A 20,683-nucleotide genomic window follows, 5' to 3' on the forward strand; every position below is an offset into this window, starting at 1 on the left:
CAGAGACCAAAGAGGCTGAGCATGTTCCTGCAGAAGAGAACAAAGGCTTTCTGAAATATTTATTACTGGTTAGTTGAATCGTCAAGAGTTATAGGACTGCTCCAGCTGTGAAACCAGAGACGGTGTATTCTTCAGCCGTGTGTTTGGTTTATTATGTGGCAGCTTCCACTGCCACTTTCAATAGTTACACACTTTTTCTTTGTGGCAGCTTTTACCAGCTACCGAAATTGTTTCATCAGGTCCATTCACAAAATATTAAGGTTGAATAAAAAATATACTGAGGCTTGGTACATTTCTTTTTTTTCATTTTCACATGTTTAAAAAAGGGTCAAATTTGGTACAATACTACAAGAGGACAATAACTGAGGACCACAAAGAGGGATGCTGATGCTGCAGGAAGAGAGAGGGGCGGAGCTTCAAACAGAGTTTCGTGACATTTAACAAACGACATGCTTGTTGCCTTTACAGAGCAGAAAGAAGAGCAAAAGGAATCCTATATGCAAACTCTAAAAATGGTGATTACATAAGACAAAAGTAACATCAGTCTATCTGAGTCCCAATACATTTGTAAAAACATCTAATCACAAAACAACAAGTGGATACATTTACTTCTTCAAGTCCCACTCCATCTTTTGATGTTTTTTTAAAGCGTTCCAGATGGGTTTTTTAATTATGATGATGACGTTTTTAACTAAAATTTTAAAAAGTTGTGTCGTTTTCTAGCACATAGTTTCTGCAGAGCGACTGAAGTTCATTAGGATTTCACCTCTGAGTTGTGGGCAGGACTGTTGGCATGGAGTAATCCCACCTCTAATCCGGCCTCACACCCTCAACCTAACAAAAATGGTCAAACAGATCAAAGCAATCCAGCCATATAGTTTTTAGTCAGATGCCAGCTCGGATGAGGAAAACGAAGACGCACGTGGATCTGGTCGTCTACAAGTGGAGGCATCAGAATGGAGAGGAGCAGGGAGCTTGTGGCTTGCCGTAGAGCTTCTATGTCACACCTACAAGCTTTTGCCAACGGAATCATTTCATCTGCTGCTCATTCACCATGATTTGAATAAATGTATACTCAAATTTTAAACAATAATTTAAATAAATAATTTAATTATTTTAATAATTGTTTGTGTTATTTCTGTTTTAACCCTATGCTATTTTTCTGTGTCCCCTATAACTCATTTTATTTCTCTTTCTCGAAAGGTCATGCATTTTTTCCAGAATATATTCTTAAATCTGTCTTGCCTGGACAAATAAAAGTTAAACTAATAAGATAATAATAATAACAAATTAAAAAAATGATCTGATAAGCCTTGTTCTCCATCATGAGAAAAGGCTACAAGAACACCACAATCATGATTTTCATTGGACTGAGTCTTTATAGATCAAAGAAAGCATGATTGGTAAAAAGTTGTTTCTTTAGGCAGTAGGGAATCAGATTCCCTTTTTGTAGTTTCAAGCTCACAAGAAATAGTCTGACGACCAGGAAATGTCCAGTAAATTGATCGGCACGAATCAGATTGTTTGAAATTACAAGCAAGGCAACAATATCTCAAATGGCAACCAAAACGACCACCTCTGAAAGCGCATGAGGTTAAACTTTGAAGCAGATAAGACCACAACTGTGTAATAGTCCCATCAAAGAAAAACAATCTGAGGCTACAGCTGTGAGCGACTCATTAAAACTGTACAGCGGAAGAATGAAAAAGGGACACCAACAGAAGGCCTTGAAATCTACTTTGACAGTAGCTGCTGGGTCAGAACATCAAAGCACGCCTTTTTCCTAACTCTACCTTACATAGACTTATCTGTTTTTTTTCCTTCTTTTTAAAAAAAATCTATCTAACTATTAGTTTGGCAGTTGGCTCCGCCAATATTACCATCTTCATGTTAACGTCTTCACTTTTACAGCTTTGGGGGAAACAGGTTAAACTGCAATCATGTCGGGTTTCTCTGGCCACCTGGTGGCAGTGCTGCAGCATCTTTCCATCATTTTGCATGATCACACACTCCTGCATGCTCCACTATAACAAGTCAATTCAGAGTTTGGTGTGTGTGACTTTAATCAGTAAAGAACAAAAATAATAGACATACTACCTACTTGTTGTAAATCTTTTTAATAGATAAATGATAAAATTAAAATGGTAAAAAAGAAAAAAAAGGTATTTAACCTTCTGCATGCATTATTCTCAGTGATCCTGTCCTTTCAGAAGGGTGTTTTGCTGCTGTGATGAAGAAGTTGAAAGAAGAGGAAGAGTGAAGGAGGGAGGATGGTTGTGTCAGAGAAGGAGGAGGGAGGGAGTGGATAAAGGAGAGAGCAGTGTTGGCTCAGCCACAACGCCTCACTGCCAGACGAAGGAAGGATCCCAGGAAACACACACCCACACATTTCAAACCAGCTGTTACTCGGAGCGTCTCCTGCAGCCTCAGCTGAGGGGTGGATTTTGGGACTTGATGCGTTTTCACGTGGGACAATCCGGATCGGCTCTTGTGTCAGGATTTATTCCATAAGTTGTATTGAGGAGAAGACCGTAACAGTGGGGAAATCTGTTTTTGGAAGAGCAAAGACAGCTATGTGTGTGTGTGTGTGCACAGTACCTGTGGCATCATGTCGTGTAGCTGCTGTTTTTAGGATGGCTGCTTGCAACACTTTGGTCTGTGTGTGAAAGCACAGCTGAGTTTCCCAGTGAGTGTTTGTGGAATGTGAACGTGTGTGTCAGGATGAGTGTTCCCATGTTGAAGATTGGTGCAGTGCTTAGCACCATGGCCATGGTCACTAACTGGATGTCCCAAACCCTGCCGTCACTGGTCGGGCTCAATGGAACCATCATTTCTTCCGAGGGCACACATGAGCGGATCGTCAGCGTACGTATTTTGATTACTCACACTTCACAAGCCTTTTTTGCAGCCTAAGTGCTTTGATTTTTCTTCAATTCTTCAAATTTGTTTCATTTTCATTCAACCAATTATACTGAATTCTTGAGTGATTGTTTTTAGCTGAGACTTTCAGCTGCAACTTTGCACTTCAGCAGAAACTGTTTTGATTTGCTGCAGCAAGCCTCTTAACTCCTTCACTTTTCTTCTTCTGGCTTATTTAAGATTTGTGCATCCATGCAAACACAATTTGTAGGCACAAATTGCACTCAAAAATCCTTGAAGCGTGCTGCATTTTGTGAAAAAGCAGACAGACTGAGATGTAAGCATCTGTGTACGATTGCAAATACACCAAACTGACTGATAATACTTGAAGTATTACTTCGAAACACTTCACTGTCCTGTCAGCCCCATTTTGGTAGAAACAGAATTGACTCGTCCTCTAAGAAGAGCTTTCATTAAACTGATCTGGTTTGAGAAATGTGAAAGCATATAAGAGAATGACAGGTATGTAATAGCCAACTTTAGCCTTTAGAAGCAAAGGCGATGAACTCTGGATGTTTTTGTTTTTTTTGTGACAAATTTGACAAGAGCCAACTAAGTTTGGTTTGTATTTAAAGGTTGGAGAAGTTGCTTTGATGCATTCAATATCAAATATAAATTTAGATAAGTATCATTCCAGATTTCGGGTCCCCCTGTGCTGGTCCCCAGCCTGGATGAATTACAGGGATGTGTCAGGAAGGGCATCCTGTGTAAAAATCTCTCCCAAACCACCTGTGCAAATCAGTGGAAGCTGATTCGCTGTGGCAACCCTTGAAGGGATATGCTGAAAGGTGAACAATATTGATCCAGATTTCCTTTTTTAGATGAAGCAAGCTAAATCTGTGCTTAGGACAATACCAAAGAGTCTGTATATGTTTCTTCCTTGGTAAAAAAATGTCATACCTTCTATACTTTTATATTTTGTCACATTCCATTTAGATCTGCTTGTTTTTTGTTTTTTTAAATATGTGACTTTTTGATTTCATTTTTGTTTATTTATTTTATTTTGAAAAGTGCAACCCTTTGTGTGACACTCTGACAATCCTGGAACCTGTTAGGATTTTAGCACACTTGTATTTCTTCCTCAGTTAACATTCTTTGTGCATTTATGTGTTAGTTATCCCTCATACTTGTGTGCTAATGTTACATATTTTACCCCAGCAGAACATTTTATTGGTTTCATTAATGAAAACACATCTTGGATCCTGCATGTTAATCCTCCGCTGCCCCAATTTAGAGCAGATTTCAGGCTAAAATCTCAGTTGTATGAGAAGATGTTCTTTAAGTGAGTCAAGAACAAGAAAATAATATTAGCAGAATTTCAAACAAAAGATTGCTTAGTAAAACTTTTTAGCAAATAAGAGTCATCTAAGCATGTTGAGGACATAAAAACAGGGATATTTTATTTGTTTAATTTTTTTTTTTAAATCTTCATTAATTTTAATTGGTAATAAAGGGATCAAAATTGAAATTCAGTAAAAATGTAGGGTTTAATTAGGAAATAGAAATGTTCAGCAAGGATGCAGCTGATATGACATTCCCCACTGATACAATAAAAACATTTAAAAAAAAAAGGAACAGGTAAAGCAGCCTGAGAAATACTGCTCAGTTATGTAATTATTACTGTGAGTCATAAACAGCACGTGAACACTATGCACTCATCTCTTGGAGCACTCAAAATGACCCCGCGCTTCACACACACAGGCAACAGGAATGCTCTCTGTCAGACCTACTGGAGTGATTTTTCTCCCAGGGAGGGCTGACTCACCCACAGGACAGAAAGTGATTGGTTACCCTGGCAACACCCTGGCATCCCTTGGCATGTCAATGGACCACTGCACAGATGCACTTCTTCACCCATGTAATGTGCAGACAGATGCCCCCTTTGTTTATTGTGTTTGCATTATTGATTGTTTTTCACAGCCAGATGTGTTCTCCTTCTGGGGAAAAAAAACAGACATCCATAAAAACAAATGTGAAATATATTTCCAAATGAGGTGATTGAAAGCAAATATTATGAAGAAATCGGCTGCTTTTGGCAGGATTGGAGTTTAAAAATTAGGATTTCACCAAAGTAGCAAAATGAAGGTTCTGCCTTTAATCTATGATCTTTCCAAATATATATTTTCATAAATTGTTCAGTTTGTTGCTCTTGTTTGTTTTTCCCCCCTCATTTTTGTGATGTAGTAATGAGTTGAATGTATTTATTTTAAGCTGCTTTTTTTAAGGTAATTGCTGATGCCTCTCTTCCTTGGACAGTAATGAGTAAATGACTGCGGGTGTTTGTGCACTTAGTTTTCAAATTTAGCTGTTCTGCTCAGAAAGATCCCTTCATCTGCTGGATAGTGCAAAAGTGCAAGTTCAGCAAACTACAAGTCATTTCAAGCAAATGGATGCCCCCTCCTCCGACACGCTCACACAGAAATGTTTGTGCACCTACCCTTAAATATGATTACTTTGGCTTCCACCTAAGTGTACAGCATGACCTTCCTTATAATCGTAAATTATTTTTGTTTTGTGACTCCAGCTTGACTTCCAATTATTCTTTAGCCCTTAACCTGACCAGGAGCCTTAAAACCATATTCCTTTGAGCATCTGTGGTCTCCTTATAGACAACAACCCTCAACCTGGTTGGTGCGCTAACCAGGAAATTCGCCAAACAAGACAACAAATACACACAAACCAACAGCAGATAAGTACAGATTTGGATGTTCAGATGAAAACTATAATATGAGACGAAGATTATGCTTATCGATGGTGGGTAGTTTGAAAACTGTTTTGGCTTTTTTTCATTAATTCTCTGCTGCTTTGGCAGCATTTGCTTATTTGGTTCCCACTGTTCACCCAATTTGGGACACTTTTCTTCTGTAATTTCCTAATTAGAGCTGTGTCTGTTATTATTGTGTCCTCTCCTCTTTTTGCATTTGCACGGATCACAATCATCCAAGCTGCCTGTGTAGATTTTAATCGTTTTTCCCTTGTGTGAAATGAGCCCCAAGGTGGCTTATGTTCTCCTGTGTTTAATTACAGCAGGCAGTAGGCGATGCTTATATTCTCATCCCATCAACGTCTTCCACTTCCTAATCCCTACTCCCCCACCCCCACAGCTTTATTGTGAATGGAACATCAAGGTTAGTGCACCAAACCCATATGATAGATTATTCAGACGTTTCCCTCCAGGCTTCCACACTTCTTTCCCCATGTTTCCTCTCATGCCTCTGTCCTTCCAGCTTCCACCTCTTGTCATTATTCTTCCTCAGGATCTGTATGGCAGCTTCTTAGCCACATTACTGCGCCAGACTGAATGTCAGATTGAGATTCCTGATAGTAAGTAGGTCAAACTGAGGCTTTAGCGAGATTCCAGCATAATTAACTCATAATAATATTTTTTTCTTTTGTTTTTAAAGTCCATGTGTTGTGACACAGGTTTAAATGTTTGACTGCAGGGAACAATTGCTGTCTGCCTAATGAACCCAAAAATAACACCCTAAAGTTTAAAAAGGAATACAGGTCTTTTATATAACATGTTAGATTAGGAGTAGAGTCAGTCAGGCAGCTGAAGTACTTGAAATTACCTTAAATAATGTAAGATAAATACATTCTATTTTTGGACCAAATAATGATTTTCTTTAAGGTTTTGAACTCAAATTCTGAAAAGGAAAAGGGAAATTGTGCATGAATTTATGGAAAAACAAATTTACCATAAAAGGAACGACAGTGTATGAACAACACAAGAAAGAAGATGACAACAGGATGAGAAAAATACAAACCAACAAAGTCAATATAATAACAAATTACATCACATTTTAGAAATAAAATTTAAAAAATCAAGAAAGCAAAACACAATCCAAACTATTAGACTATAGTAAAAAATAAAATGTTTTGAAAAACAAAAGTTAATTTCCAAAAATCAAAATGAATTGTTCAGCAATCACCAGCAACCAATCAGCGATGTCCAATAGCTTTCCTTATTCTTTCTGTTTTTGTTACTGTAGCAGGTCGCACTAGTTTGGGTACTTGATCCTGAGCTCTTGATCTTGCTGAGAATCTGTGACAATGAGGCTGAAGAGCTGAGGAACACTCGAAACATTTTCAAGGCTTGTGAAAATCCACAATTTCAAAAGCACAGGTGTTTCCTGGATTTGGAGAAGAGAAGAGGCTGCACAACTGATGAAAAAAAGGGGGGGGGGGGGGGGGGGCAGAAGTTAAATGGACCAACCAAGCAGCAGCTGGTTGATCTGTCAGGATTTTGTAAGCCTCCGGGGGGGAATGAACTCATGTTCAGACACACGCAGACTCTATGCATTTATACTTGAAATCGAGAGAAAAAAGCCAGTAAGTCCGTTGTTCTGGAGTTGTTCTGAGGCATCTTTGACTTGATTGCCAGAGGGACTGACGCTTGCATCTGTGGAGAGTGGAAAACCTCCAGTTCTGCTGTTAGCTGTTCTGGACAAGCAGAGAACTCACATCTGCCTTTTGTTGAAAAGCTTTCAACAGAAAGCCTAATTCAATTTCTGCTGCTAAACCAGTTTTTGTGTATTTATTGTACCAAAATATTGTGGAAAGGGAAAAATTTGTTCATCGGAAAGACTGAAATTCTTAAAAAGAAAAAAAAAAAGAACTTATCAGCAAGTACATATATCCAAAAAGCTCAAACTCCCACAGAACGTTGCCCTTGAAAAATGAAATCAAAATGGACTTTCCTGTCTCCATGGGGATCCCGGTGAAAGAAGCAAATGCGCTGAATGGACACCTTCAGGTTCCTTTTCAAGTCATGGGTGACTTATTAAACTCTCCCTTTGTGTCTTTAATTTTATTTTCTCTAGCCAAGGACTTGCATTTCCATTGTGCACCAGATAAATACCTGGTGATGTGAAATGTTTATGTTTGATGGTGATGAACCAACAGTCTGCATTTGACTGATTTTACAGAGCCTGTCAAGTCCCACCTTCACGGCAAAAACTGATTCTTAAAAATAAAAATAATCTTATTAGGAACATAGCAAAATTACCTTAGTCTGAGAAAACATGTCTGAATGTCTATAATTTTTTGCTTAAAATAGGAATTCCTCTCAAAATTGTTGAACTTACGTGTGGGGGCTGCATGGTGGCGCAGGGGTCAGCGCTCTTGCCTCCCAGCAGGAAAAAGGCCCCCGGTTCATGGGGGTGACCTGAAGCCGAACATCATTGTGGCAACCCCCTGTGTGGAGTTTGCATGTTCTCCCCATGCATGCATAGGTTTTCTCAGGGGCCTCTGGCTGGACACCGTCCAAAAACATGCTTCATAGGTTAATTATCCGTTGGTGTTAATTAGAGTGTGCATTGGTTGGTGTGGGATTTGTGGCCCTGCAACAGACTGGCAACCTGTCCAGGACCTGGCACACCTGTCCTCGCCCACACAATTGCCTGGGATAGGCCCTGACAGCCCTGTGACCCCAAAAGGGACAAAACAGTTAAGAGGATGAATGAAAAGAAGAGAATGATTGAATATTTAGGCGGCCTGTTTTTGTGGTTTTTTTTTGTTTAATAATGCAATTCTATTTGAAGATTATATGTCAAAAACAAAATGATATGGTTGGCGCATGGATTTACCCTCCCCCCCTCGGTTTTAATTGCACCTTAGACATGTAGGACCCTTGGTAGGGTTGGGGGGGGGGGGGGGGGGGGGTTGACATCACTGCCAAGAATGAGGAGATGTCCTCTCAGTCCCCTACCTGACAATTTTGACTGCACCATTTAGTACACACACCTTTTACCCCACAATAATAAACACTCCAACACACACACGTGCATTTACACAAACACACATATGGACATAAGTAAGGTGGGACCCCTGATCTTCCGTCCCCTACCCCATCTCTGGCGGGGGGTACCAGGCCCTCAGCAATGGCAGCCGTGTCCCTTGGGTGCTGGCCTCCTGGGCTCGGCTGCAGTCTCTCTCCACACAAGGAGAGTGATCCCTGAGTTCTCTGGCAAGACCATGAGCCGGTATCACATCACATCTGAGCCTGGGGGTGTCTGTGTCCCTGTGCTGTGGGTTCTGGTCCTTGCCCCTGAGCGCTGGGCCGCACTAAAAATTTCCAAGAATGGATGAGGCTGGTCAGGCTTTGTTTACAACACCCTTGGGGGACCCCCAGGGTGTCCTCCTCCTGGGCAGGAGTGGGCAGCCCTTGCATTGCTCTCTCCTGGAGCGTAGGGCGGGTCTACCTTGGGGGGCCCTGGCTGGTGTCCGGGGTTGAGGGGGGATGCTCAGAACTCCTGGGCAGTTTGCGTGACTGAATGAAATGTTTTACATGTGGTGGTCTGTATGAATATGTATGCGTGTGTGTTGTATTGTGTACATGTTGACATGTTTGTATGTCAAGATTTTTGGAGCCAACAGGTATGTTTGTAACATTTTTGGTGTCTGTGTGGACAGGTCTCGCCCCTTGTAGATTTATTATACATCTATATACAAATGACTGTGATGATTATAAACTTCCAGCAACTTGTTGCTTTATGTTTTATGTTGCTTTATGATTCAACCCCCCCCCTTCTGTGATCATCCTTCTATCCCCCCCTCTCCAACATCCCTCTCTCTTCTTCTTTTCTGTCCCGTCCAATAAAAAACAGTTACAAATATAATTAATATTAGCCTTAATCACAAAAGGGGTTTATTCAAATAAACACTTCTTGTGTCAGAAGATTCATAACCCCATGTTGTAACAGTAAAATCTGGCTAATATCTGTTTGCTCAGCTGTTGGACAGGACGAGTTAAAAACTAAAAAAAATAATAGTTAACTGTAATTGAATAGTAAAAAAAAACTGAACAGGATGAGTACTGGTAGTTTATTTTCCGTTTTTTTGCAATAAGCTGCTGTGAAAATTTGTTTCCTAGCATGTGAGACCCTAAAGTAAATAGGTTACTTAATAGACGTACTTGCATATCAAAAATATACACATATTCTTTTAACAGAAAAGAATTGAAATGTTAATGGTTTAAACCACATTCATTTCACCGAATAAGCATGGTGCACTCACAACAATGACTGCTCTGCTGGAAATGCACACAGCATGGGATTTTATGATGTGTTTTTGCTGCTTTGCACACTCTGATCTGCTTAAAGTGCAGCTCCTTCACTAACAGCGCCGTCTGTGTGCAGGGACTGTACCCAGGCGCGGAGGAAGGCTGGCAGGTGTACAGCACGGCCTCGGATCCTGATGGCAGGTGTGTGTGCACGGTTGTCGCTCCCGCGAGAAACCTGTGCAAACGAGACCCCCGCATTCGACAGCTCCGCTCCCTAACTGAACAGGTGAGCAGTGGTCTGATTATTGAGTTCATCTCGGCTCGCTTGCACTGGTCAGCATTGCCATGCAACACAGAGGGAGGCAGCCAGGCGGAATAAAATATTCACCAGGCTGTCTCTTGGTTTTGACACTTGCAGGAGGAGAATCCACACACACACACACACACACACATGGTTTCCGTGACTGATGTGTTTTTTGGTACATCAGTGACTGTATCCTCTACAGACCGTCAGTCATTCAACATGCCAGAAGAGTTTACCCTCAAAGCAGACCCTGACAGATGAGTAGGAAAAGAAACTATTTGTTCACTTCTGCAGCATGAGGTTATCATGTGACCACATGTTAGGCCTGTCTTCTATTTGAACAGTAGCATTTTTTGTTTATGTGAAAACATGGATCTGACAAAGTACATCCCGAGGGAGAGATAAAAATTATTTGTGAAGAGACTGATGAAATATTGAACACTTTCAGACTGCAGCAAGCGTTTTTTAAAGCAGACATGCCTATGAGCATCCCACATCAGAGTCTAAACATGCTGTTTTCCTCTGTAAAATTAAGGTGACATCCACATGCAACAATATTTGAAATTCTGTTTCTAGCATGTGAGTGCATCCAGACCTCCTTTCCCACAGAGAGGAGTGTGAGAAAGTGGCTCAGCACCATTGAGATGCCTCCATCTCCCTCCGCCATGCAGGAAGCTTTTGTGTTTATGAATCTTAATTAGCTCAGCATGTGTCTGTAAATGACACCTATCCTGCTGTGAATGAGAGCGAATGTGTGTTTTCTTGTGTTCCACGCTTACAACACTCGGATTCTGTGCTTGTCTCTGGGCTCCGCAGTGGGAGATGTGTGGGTGGATTTGTTTGTGTATCACCTCTTGATATCTAGGCCATTTTACTTTTTTATTTTATTTTTTTTCTTCTAATTTTTGATTTTAGTATTTCCAAATGGTTAAAGGATAGTGAAGCATATCTGTTCCTTCTGGAAAGAAGTGCACTCTTTCAGGTTCATTACTTTTCAAAAACACCTACCTGTGCAAGCAGAGGTCTGTAATTCATATGTGGTATAAGAATTTCAGGTAAAAACTGTTTTTAAACCTTCAGTGCAAATGTGGAAGGATACTTCTTGTATTTTTTTAATCTTACTTTTTAAGTATATGATTGAAATAAAATACCATCATCAAATCATCATCACTATTATCATCATCAAGGCGTTCCTTGTTTCTCTTTGAGCGAAAAAAGGCAAATCTTGGTTTATGTGTTTTAGCAAATTTCTGCAACACTCAACTATATATTTATTTATTTTAATAGTTTCTATTACTCAGAGTCATTGCCAGAGGAAAAACTGCAAAAAAGGGAACTAATGAGGGCAGAGACTGTTTTAAGTTGTGGAAACTTTCTGACATTGATAACAAAGAGGATCATGCAGTTTTGAAAAAAATAAAAAATAAAACAATAATTAAATGAATACTTCAATTAAATGAGGCAAGGTCACTGTTAGAAACAAAAAGATTTGGCTTCCGTCAACAGAAGGTGTTAAACTGCAGCCCTCTTGGACATATATACACTCAATGGCTACTAAAACACATCTACCTGCAAAAAGAAAAGACATTTATTGCATCTGTTGATTCTTAAGTTTCTTTTTTTTACAATGTTGGACTTTTTATTTTGTCATTTCAAAAACATTTCCATTATTTTTATGACAGACTTGATGGTGATGTTCTACTGTTTTGGCCACGTTACAGTGAGGCTCTGAAGGTCTTTAGATGTAAAAAATAAATGAAGGTGAATTGAAAACAAAAGAGTGTCAACACACCCATCCATGAGGGCAGATAGGCTCGTTCTGGATTTTTTAGTCTTTTCCTCGGCCTCCACAACCTGCGACAGAGCAGAAGCTAATGTCCCCTCCGTGATCTGACATTTGCAGCAGCCTGCTGTATTTTGAAAGCCTAATCAGTGTAATCTAGGCCATGTCCAAGAAAGGTAACAGAGGATTTAAAATTGAATGAGTCTCACTTCCATATCCCCAATAGCCTTTTTTTTTTCATTTTGGCTAATCGCATTCCCGATGAATTTGTTACATTGAAAGCTGAAAAGCATCCTCCTATAAAGGGCCTAATGCCACAGAACATGTTGGACTCAGTCAAAATATTTAACAAGGACTGAGAAACCTTACGATGCAGTTCTTCCAGGAGTTCAGATTGCTCTGGGAGTGCTCCCAAAACAGCAGACAAATCCCTTTCTATTGGATCGACAGACAGAGACAATGAATCAAGCCCTCGCATAATTAAAGTAAACAGTTCTTTAGATTGATGTCTCAGTGTTTTAGCCATTGCGGCTATCTACTTAATGCAATCAAGTAGTTTTAAAGTCAGACTTTTTCCATTAAGCTTTGATTTTTGTTTGCTATTGCTTTTTAATCCTTCAATAAATGATTTTGTGATGGGCACTGATGAAGGTGTTCTTCTACACGTTCTTAAAGCCCTTGAAGGTAATGAACAACTGCAAACACTGCTGAAACATTTGGATCAAATGTTCACCTGTAACTATTTTTACACTACTGTTGTAAAGTTTCTACACAGCAAAGTTCTTTTCCTTCTAAAGAGCCACTGACAGGATCTTACCTGAAAAAACATGCATCAAGAGAATACGCATCTGACCTACTCAACGTGAAAATCCTCAGAAACTAGAGCTGGGATAGGTACGACAAGATGCTGACATTTTTAGTCCAACCCCTCCTCTTGTCAGGGAGGAATGGATGGTGAGGCAGAAGATGTAATTGTTGCATTTTATTCCAGAGCTGCTTTGTTTTTTAGTAACCTGTTTTTAATTTTGGGCCCTAATGGACGCAAGTCTCCACATTCCCTTAGACAGGAACCGATGAATATTACAGTGTGAGAAAAAAAAAAAAAAAACACAGAAGCCTTTAGTAGTTCATGAGAAACAAATGTTACGGTTGAAGGCCTGAATGTTTAAAAATGTCAGTTTTAAAACCTCTCCTATATAATTCTAACATCAGAAATCTTTTTAAAGCAGTAAAAGCCATTATTCATACAGAATTAAAGACCTACCCCGATGGCTATTGTGTTGTTAATATATTTTTTAGACATTTGTCTGATGATTGAAGAAAATTAAGCTCCAAATTGCAATTCTGAGTATTTCTTTATTCAAATGTCCTAGAGAACAACAAGGATTTTTTATTTTGGCTAAAATTGGCATAATCATAATTGAAAGACCACTGGAAAAGCTTTTACAATAAATCAAAAGATGGTCAGAGTGGGACTAAAAAGACTGAATGCAGGATTATACAACTGCTGTCATTTCTAAAACATCTCTAATGTTCACATTGTGAATACACACTATTAATAACAATATTCCATTAATAGGTTGGGGCCGAAGTATCAGATCTGAGATGAATATTTTCCATTCACATTCAAAATCATTAATTTTGAAAAGTATATGTTTATTTCAGACAACATAACTAGGGTTATAGTTATGTTACTTTTTGTATTGCATAATTATAAATACCATTGATATTAATCAATATGTTAGTTTATAATTTTCAACAAGTGAGAAACTTATCAGGTCCTTTCACTTAGTCCAAAATTATCCTCCTGGTCCAAATAGAAATGTTTCTTAAAAAGTGAGATATAATTTAGTTACATAACCCAATAACTGCCCAATCACAAAGTGACAATAATTTAAACATTCACATTCACGTTTTTTTTTTACGTTTCTAAAAGTCAACATATACTGCTTTTAATTCTCTCATGTTTTGATTTTCTCGTGGGAATCATGCCATGAATTAACCACTTTAATTAAAACGTTGTGATGTTAGCTATTAGTCTTACACATTTTCTATGATTTCGTAGCTTTGCCTCCACTTTTTCTACAAAAGATTCAATGTTTTACATTTCATTTATTTATTTATTTTATTTTCACAGCAACAAAAATAAATTACAGTCTTTTATTTGGTGAAAATGAAATAGGCCAGAAAGAAGAAAACTTATTATTTCTGCCCCATTTAACTAAACTATGAAACTATGTTAATCAGATGCATTTCTTTGTAATGCAACATAAGTTCATCATATGGCTGGCAAAAGCAACAAAACCTGACAAACAAACAAAAATAGAAAAAAAAACATCAAATGGCTCACACCCTCTAAACCTTTTTTTCAGTGTAACCCAAACCCAACAGTTTTTCTTAAATGTAATGATTGAATTGAACTGATTTCTTTACTGATTTTACTGTTTTCCAAAAAGTATTTCATAGTCTCATACCCTGAACCGAAACACTTTTTCCTTCATTTTCCTTCTGAATTTGAAGAACATTTTTGGTATGTCGAATGGCAGACTTTTGGGATGTGCTTTATACATTTTTATACAAAAAATGTATATAAATGTAAAACGCTTTTTACAGTTTTAAAATAAAACTTAACTTTAATTACTTTCTTATACTTTCTTACTTTCTTATACTAATTGCTCTTTTTTGTATAGACTTTACAGATTTCTTATTTGCTGTTCCCCAAATTTCTATACAATCAATTCGATATGAAATAACTAACTAGTTAATGTTGATGACAAGTGTGTTTAAGTAACTAACCTCACAAGTAATTGAAATATGTTTCCATCACTACAGCTCCCTGCAATTTCAACAGCTGGGATAGGCTCCAGCTCCCTTGTTAGCCATGATGAATGAGTCGTGTGATAGATGGCTGCAGGAACATTCATCCCTAACACTGTGTCTGAATGTTTTCAGGTTCAGAATGTGAGTCAGTCCATGGAGGTGGTGGACCTGCGGACGTCCAGAGACCTGCAGTACGTTCAAGACTCTGAGCCGCTGCTAAGAGGAGTGGACGGACGCTTACATACCTATGTGTCCAATCCCCGTGCGCTGACGTCCAAGGGCCTACAGGTGCAGACACATGCCACACGAGCACGGGGCGGGCTCTCGGACAAACACGCACGGACGCTGCACAGACACGCAACATTTGGTGTGAAAACGTTGATTTCACGCTTGCCAAGCTGAACCGTCCTCACTGCACTCAGACACTTGTGCGTCTTTCATCGAGAAGACAACGTTTGTCTTGAAGCTGTCAATTTCCATGCTGTGCGCTCGCTGTGTGCACAACAGAACTGACAGAAAAGTGCAGCATCCATGCACACGTTCAAACTTTCAGCTGTTAGCAACATCTTTTGACACCCCACTGTAACTGAGACGGTTTGAACAACACTGAAACTAAGAATCATTTGCAAAACGCAACTTTCTAGCCGCATGGATAAGCAGTGCCTCTCACTGATACGGATCTGAAAGGAATCATTTCACTTGTTAATTTGGGGGTGTTAATCTCATAAGTCATGCTGTCTCCTATCATGACACCACTGGCAAGCTTCAGTGCCGGCATGAAAATAGCAGCCTGCTGAAGGTCTATTATGAGAGAATGTGAAGCTGTGGATCTTCTTAATGAAAGCTGAGAGATTGAACAGCATAATCAGTTCTCATGGTAATGCTTTGATTTATGAAATTGGCAGCTTAAGGACTTTGATACAGAAATCAAATCTATCAAAATACTGTAAGGTTCATACTGCGTTTCTGAAAACACATCTTTGAGCAAAAGTGAAACTGGAATAAATATTAACGATATGGACCATGTGTAACCCTTGTGCTATCCTAGGCACTTTAACATGGGGAGTTGGGTCATCTAGACCCACTAGACAGTGCTCTGAACCTTTTTTCTGCATGCTGGGGAAGAATCCACATAATGTGCCTGCGTCTCACCTACTTTAACCTTCCTGACCCTCACGTGTTGTTTCAGCATTCACCACGACCTCTCGCCTGCAGCATATCTGTCGAAAAAAATGTACATTAAAACATTTTTGCCTACAGGCTCACTAAGCCCGTAGGGCAACCCACAAACTTTGCCCACTTTTCACCCACAGACAGCCCATATTCAACCATAAGGGCAGTTGTGAATAGGGCATTATGGGAAAAAAGGCACAGATGTCTTCTGTTTCTATATCTGTGAGGTGATTGGGTATTTTGGCTTTGTTTGACTGACCCTAGTTCCTCTTTGAAACCAGCTAAAAAACTATTGTATGTCCATCTACATTTTCTTTATCTACATTTCTCCCAAAAAAAACATTACATGTCCATTTGGTTCTGTTTGCTTTTTAGTGCAAAGTGCGCCAGTTTCATGAAAAAAAAAAAAAATACTCGCCAGTCAAATGCTCCAACCTCTAAATTTAACATTGGCTCCAATCATGTTCTGAATACTACTTGGGGAAAAAAGCAAGACAAATCACAGAGATGGGAATCTTTGCCTGATGCACTGCACAAAAAAAGGGCTTTATTTGGTTTAAAGGCAAAACTGGATGAATTTGTTACCTGTCAAGTCCTAAAATGTACGTGTTAAACTTAACAGATGTTCCATGAAACATCCATGAAGACATCAAGGATGAGGGATGTATTACAAAAACATTCAAGGCACTGTCTCCATCACCTCAGAAGCACAGAAATGTTTCTTTCCTCTCTTTCTGTGGATCTGTCTATCATCATTTTATCCACGAACCCTTACAGTAGCCTTAAAGCATGTCTTGCAATGTTGGGGGATTTAATATTTTGCCTCTAACAGGAAGCCAAGCCCCACATTGTGACTGTGTAAACAGATTTATGCTGGAATAAAAAGGCTAATACACACACCCACACACACAAAGGATAACCCTCACTTCCCCAAATAGATCATATTGCTGCCTTCCCATAAATATATTCATCCTTTCATCTCCTGCCGAGCATCTTCTTAACAACTCTGTCTGGTTTCATGTAGTTTATGCAGTTTGTGTGTGTGTGCGAACAGAAGAGCATGTGTGTGTGTGAGTGCTCAAATCTGCTTGCTGGTCCTTGGGGCTTTTCACAGTCATGAGCTTTTGCTTTTGCACTCAGAGGCAGAACTCTTAAATATTTATGTGCAGCTACAGTAAGTTTATCAATTACTAAACAGTATTTTTATCCCATGAAAGACAGAAATGACGAAAATGGAAGGAGATTATCACAGAAGAAGGGATGAAGTCAGAGGGTGTGAGGTGAAGGAGGATAGATAAGATAATGGAAGGAAAAGATTAGGAAAGTGAAGGTGAAGGAAGGGATGTAGATTTAAGGAGATTAGCCAAATATTTTTTTCACTATCTGATGAGTCATGGCATTTTATCAAGATTGATATTTAAGATTATTGAATGAAAATATAATTATAGGCAAAACATTCAGCAGGAATCTATCAAATATGTATATCAAAAATGTTTTTATAGTGTTTTTAATAAAACTTTTCTTGAGAAAAATGCTACAAGAACATGCAGAAAATTAAGTTGAACTTTTTCTGAGTATTTCTTTATTTCAATCATCGTAAATCAAGGGCAGACAAAAAATGTTGCTGGAAAACCGATTATGTGACGTAGAACCACAAAGCTCCCTGCTCTGCTCCACTTGCAGACAAATAGATCCATGTACGTCTTTGTTTTCCTCATCCGGGCTTGCATCTGGCTCATAACTGTACGGCTGAATAGCTCTAATATAGTTCACCATGTTTTGTTGTACCACTAATGTTAGGTTGGGGGTGCAAGGGCCTGTAAGCTAGCGGGAGGGTGTAAACAAAGGTAGGCAAAGGTAGGCTCGCTACAGCAATGCTCCCACTCACAACTCAGAGGTGAATTTTGAGTAAGTGATTTCTAATGTACTCCTGCCGCTCTGCAGAAATTATATCCTAGGAAAGAATGCTTTGAATTTGCCTAAAAACGGCATCCTCATAAATAAAATACCACTGGGAACACTTTTACAACAAATCAAAAGATGATCAGTGTGGTAATTTAAATAAATGACCAGCATTGACTAGCCCAGGTTACTTTACAGGATTTGTTGCATTTTGGGAGAAAAGGTGCACTAGAAAAGTATTCTGGGCGTTTTATAACAGTGGGAGAAAGATTAGGAGCATAAAGTGTTTGACTGATTGCCAAGCCTCTTTTCTGAATCTCCTGCTGTGATTGTGCGCGGGGGGTTGAGATGACTTGAGGAAATGGTTTTACTTTTTTGCCTTTGCTTTGTCACTTCATTAAATCCTTTTCTTTCATGTCTGAACTAAATCTGAAGAACCTAAAGACTTTGAAGGTACAAACACGTTTCAACTTTTGAAACTAATTGACATTTTCTCTACCGTGTCATCCTGAAAATGTCACTCAGCAGTGCTTTGTTTGACAGAATCATCCTCTTGAACAGAAACAACAACTGGACTTAGAAAACCACCAAGACCAATATAAGCGTTAAGAGGCCTATTTTTCTCTGAGTCCAAATGATCAAGTGTGAGTTATATGCTGGGTTTTTTTAGGTCAGAGCTGTAACTGCAGACTCCTTCAGCGCATCCTCCAACCTCCTCCTGCGGATTCTAAAGTGTTCCCAGGCCAGATGGAATGTGCAGTCCCTCTGGCATATTCTGGGGGTGCTTTCCATTTGTTTAATGCAGTTTTTCGCCTTGTGCACTCGCATTTCCTCCTTCTTGCCTTAGTTCATCCCAAAGGAAGTCTAAGAGGTGTGAGCACAGAGCCGGCAATTAATTGTGACTCAAAGCATATCTCTGCAGGAATGTGCAGAAAGCAAATACACATCCAGGCCCAAAAGAGACATGAGCAAGGTCCCTTTAATCAAAGTGAAGGATTGAAAGAGTTTTCTAGATTTGCCGTTTAATTTCCTGGTTTCAAATGCTGTGAAATCCAATACACTAATAACTTTATTATCACTTCAATATTTTTAAATATGGACATCAATCATCTCATTATTATTTGCTACATTAGTACTGATGTTGCATAAATGTGGGTAACAACCAAATGTGGTATATTTTGTTTCGGCTTTAGTAGCAGCTTGGGGAAAATTAAATGGTGTAAACTTATTTAGCGCTTTACTACCTTCTTAGAAGGCCCAAGGCGCTTTACAGTCACAGTTCCATTTACCTATGCAGTCACACTGGCGGCAACCTATAACCAGGAGAAATGTGGGGTTCAGTGCCTTGCCCAAGGATACTTTGACACATGAGCAGGCAGTGCAGGACCAGAATCTGTGATCTTTCTATCAGAGGTCATCCTCTCTACCTCTGCACCAGGCCAGTGAAAGGTTAAGGAAATTTAAAAGGTAGAATTTAGCAACGCGAGTGATCATGCCCATTTAATTTCCTTGTTTGTGAGGTGCATGTGTGCACTTTGACAGACTGAGTCAAAATGCACACTTGCACTTCACTTTACACATGGAAAACAGTGGCTGTCTTTAACAGTTAAGTGCAAATGGTTTTCACGCACCTGCCTGTGCAAAAACCTGTCAAGTTTGAGGGCGAGCTCCAGCAGCATAATTTTCAGAACCATCAAACCTTGGTGCTAAGTGTAAATTGCATATGGCGTCTTCTTGTGTAGCGCTTTTCTGCTGTCTGTGAGACCCAAAGTGGCTTAGAGTCACAGTGTCACTCCGCCATTCACACACCGATAAAAGCAGTGCTAACCAGACCACTGGGAGCAATATGGAGTTCAGTGTCAAAGGACACTTGAAGACCCATGGACAGGCAGTCTAGAAAACCTGCCATCCTGTAATCTGAGGTCAACAGTCAAACTCTGATCCAGTGCTGCAAAGAGGCTTGGATTCTTTTAGAAGTCTTTGGGTCTACAAGATCTTGGACTTAAGTCTCCAGTATATTAGTTTAAGGGCAGATCTGTTTTACTAAGATGTAGTTTGTGATCAGGATTAAAAGGTAATGCAGCAGAAATATGAATAAAATGTTCATGTTTGTTGTTTTAGGAAAACACTTTTATCAAAGAGCATCTTTGCTTTTTTTAAAAGCTTTAATGCATGGTTATCATCAGCAATGTCTAAAATATTTCTTCTTTTTAAGCCTCCTGACTTCCAACATTGTCTATTCACTTTTCCCAAGTCATGAGCCACTAAAGAAAAGAAAATAGGTGAGCCCAAGATAAATAAAATAATAAACACAATTTAAAGTTGTTGTGTTTTTTGCAGAGCTTCGCTCATTTTACATTTAAGTCAATGACTGTTCCGCTTGACTGTTTTTGTTCAAACAACAAGAAATAATTGAATTTGCCACACATGGACACTTGGACATTTTCCAAGCATGAACAGGTCCTGCTCTTTGCAGCAGAAGCCGTTTCTCTCAGGTGGTAGCATTGAAGTTTCCCATTGTTTTTCTGTCTCATCCTGTACTCGTGCCCCTTCTTTCAAGTAATTTAGTTTCTCTGCAGTGAAATTTCTGTTCCAGTAACCAATGATTCAAGCAGAACGCACAACCTGTTTGAAACTGTAGTGATTCACGGATTAATCCACCAGCGCATAAACTGATGAGTATTAAACAAGTCAGCCACAGCCCGTAAACAAGTCAGTGTGTGTTGATGAGAGAGATGAAGATAACATGGTTGGGCTAGAAGGCCATTGTTGATGCCTG

At 39.3% G+C, this 20,683-nt stretch overlaps 1 protein-coding gene across 1 annotated transcript in view; it reads left to right on the forward strand.

Annotated features, from left to right (window-relative positions):
* The first annotated feature begins 2,333 nt into the window (after positions 1–2,333).
* Positions 2,334–20,683, forward strand: part of LOC101169664 (noelin-2) — a 46,308-nt gene continuing 27,958 nt past the window's right edge. The window contains exons 1-3 of the mRNA XM_004065981.5: positions 2,334–2,865; positions 10,059–10,208; positions 14,962–15,117. Of these exons, the coding sequence (XP_004066029.1) occupies positions 2,722–2,865; positions 10,059–10,208; positions 14,962–15,117 (450 nt within the window). The 5' untranslated portion in view covers positions 2,334–2,721. The remainder of the gene's footprint in view (positions 2,866–10,058; positions 10,209–14,961; positions 15,118–20,683) is intronic.

This window comes from Oryzias latipes, chromosome 1 (assembly GCF_053564925.1).
Source record: "Oryzias latipes strain Hd-rR chromosome 1, Olatipes_Hd-rR_3.1".
NCBI classification, from domain to species: domain Eukaryota; kingdom Metazoa; phylum Chordata; class Actinopteri; order Beloniformes; family Adrianichthyidae; genus Oryzias; species Oryzias latipes.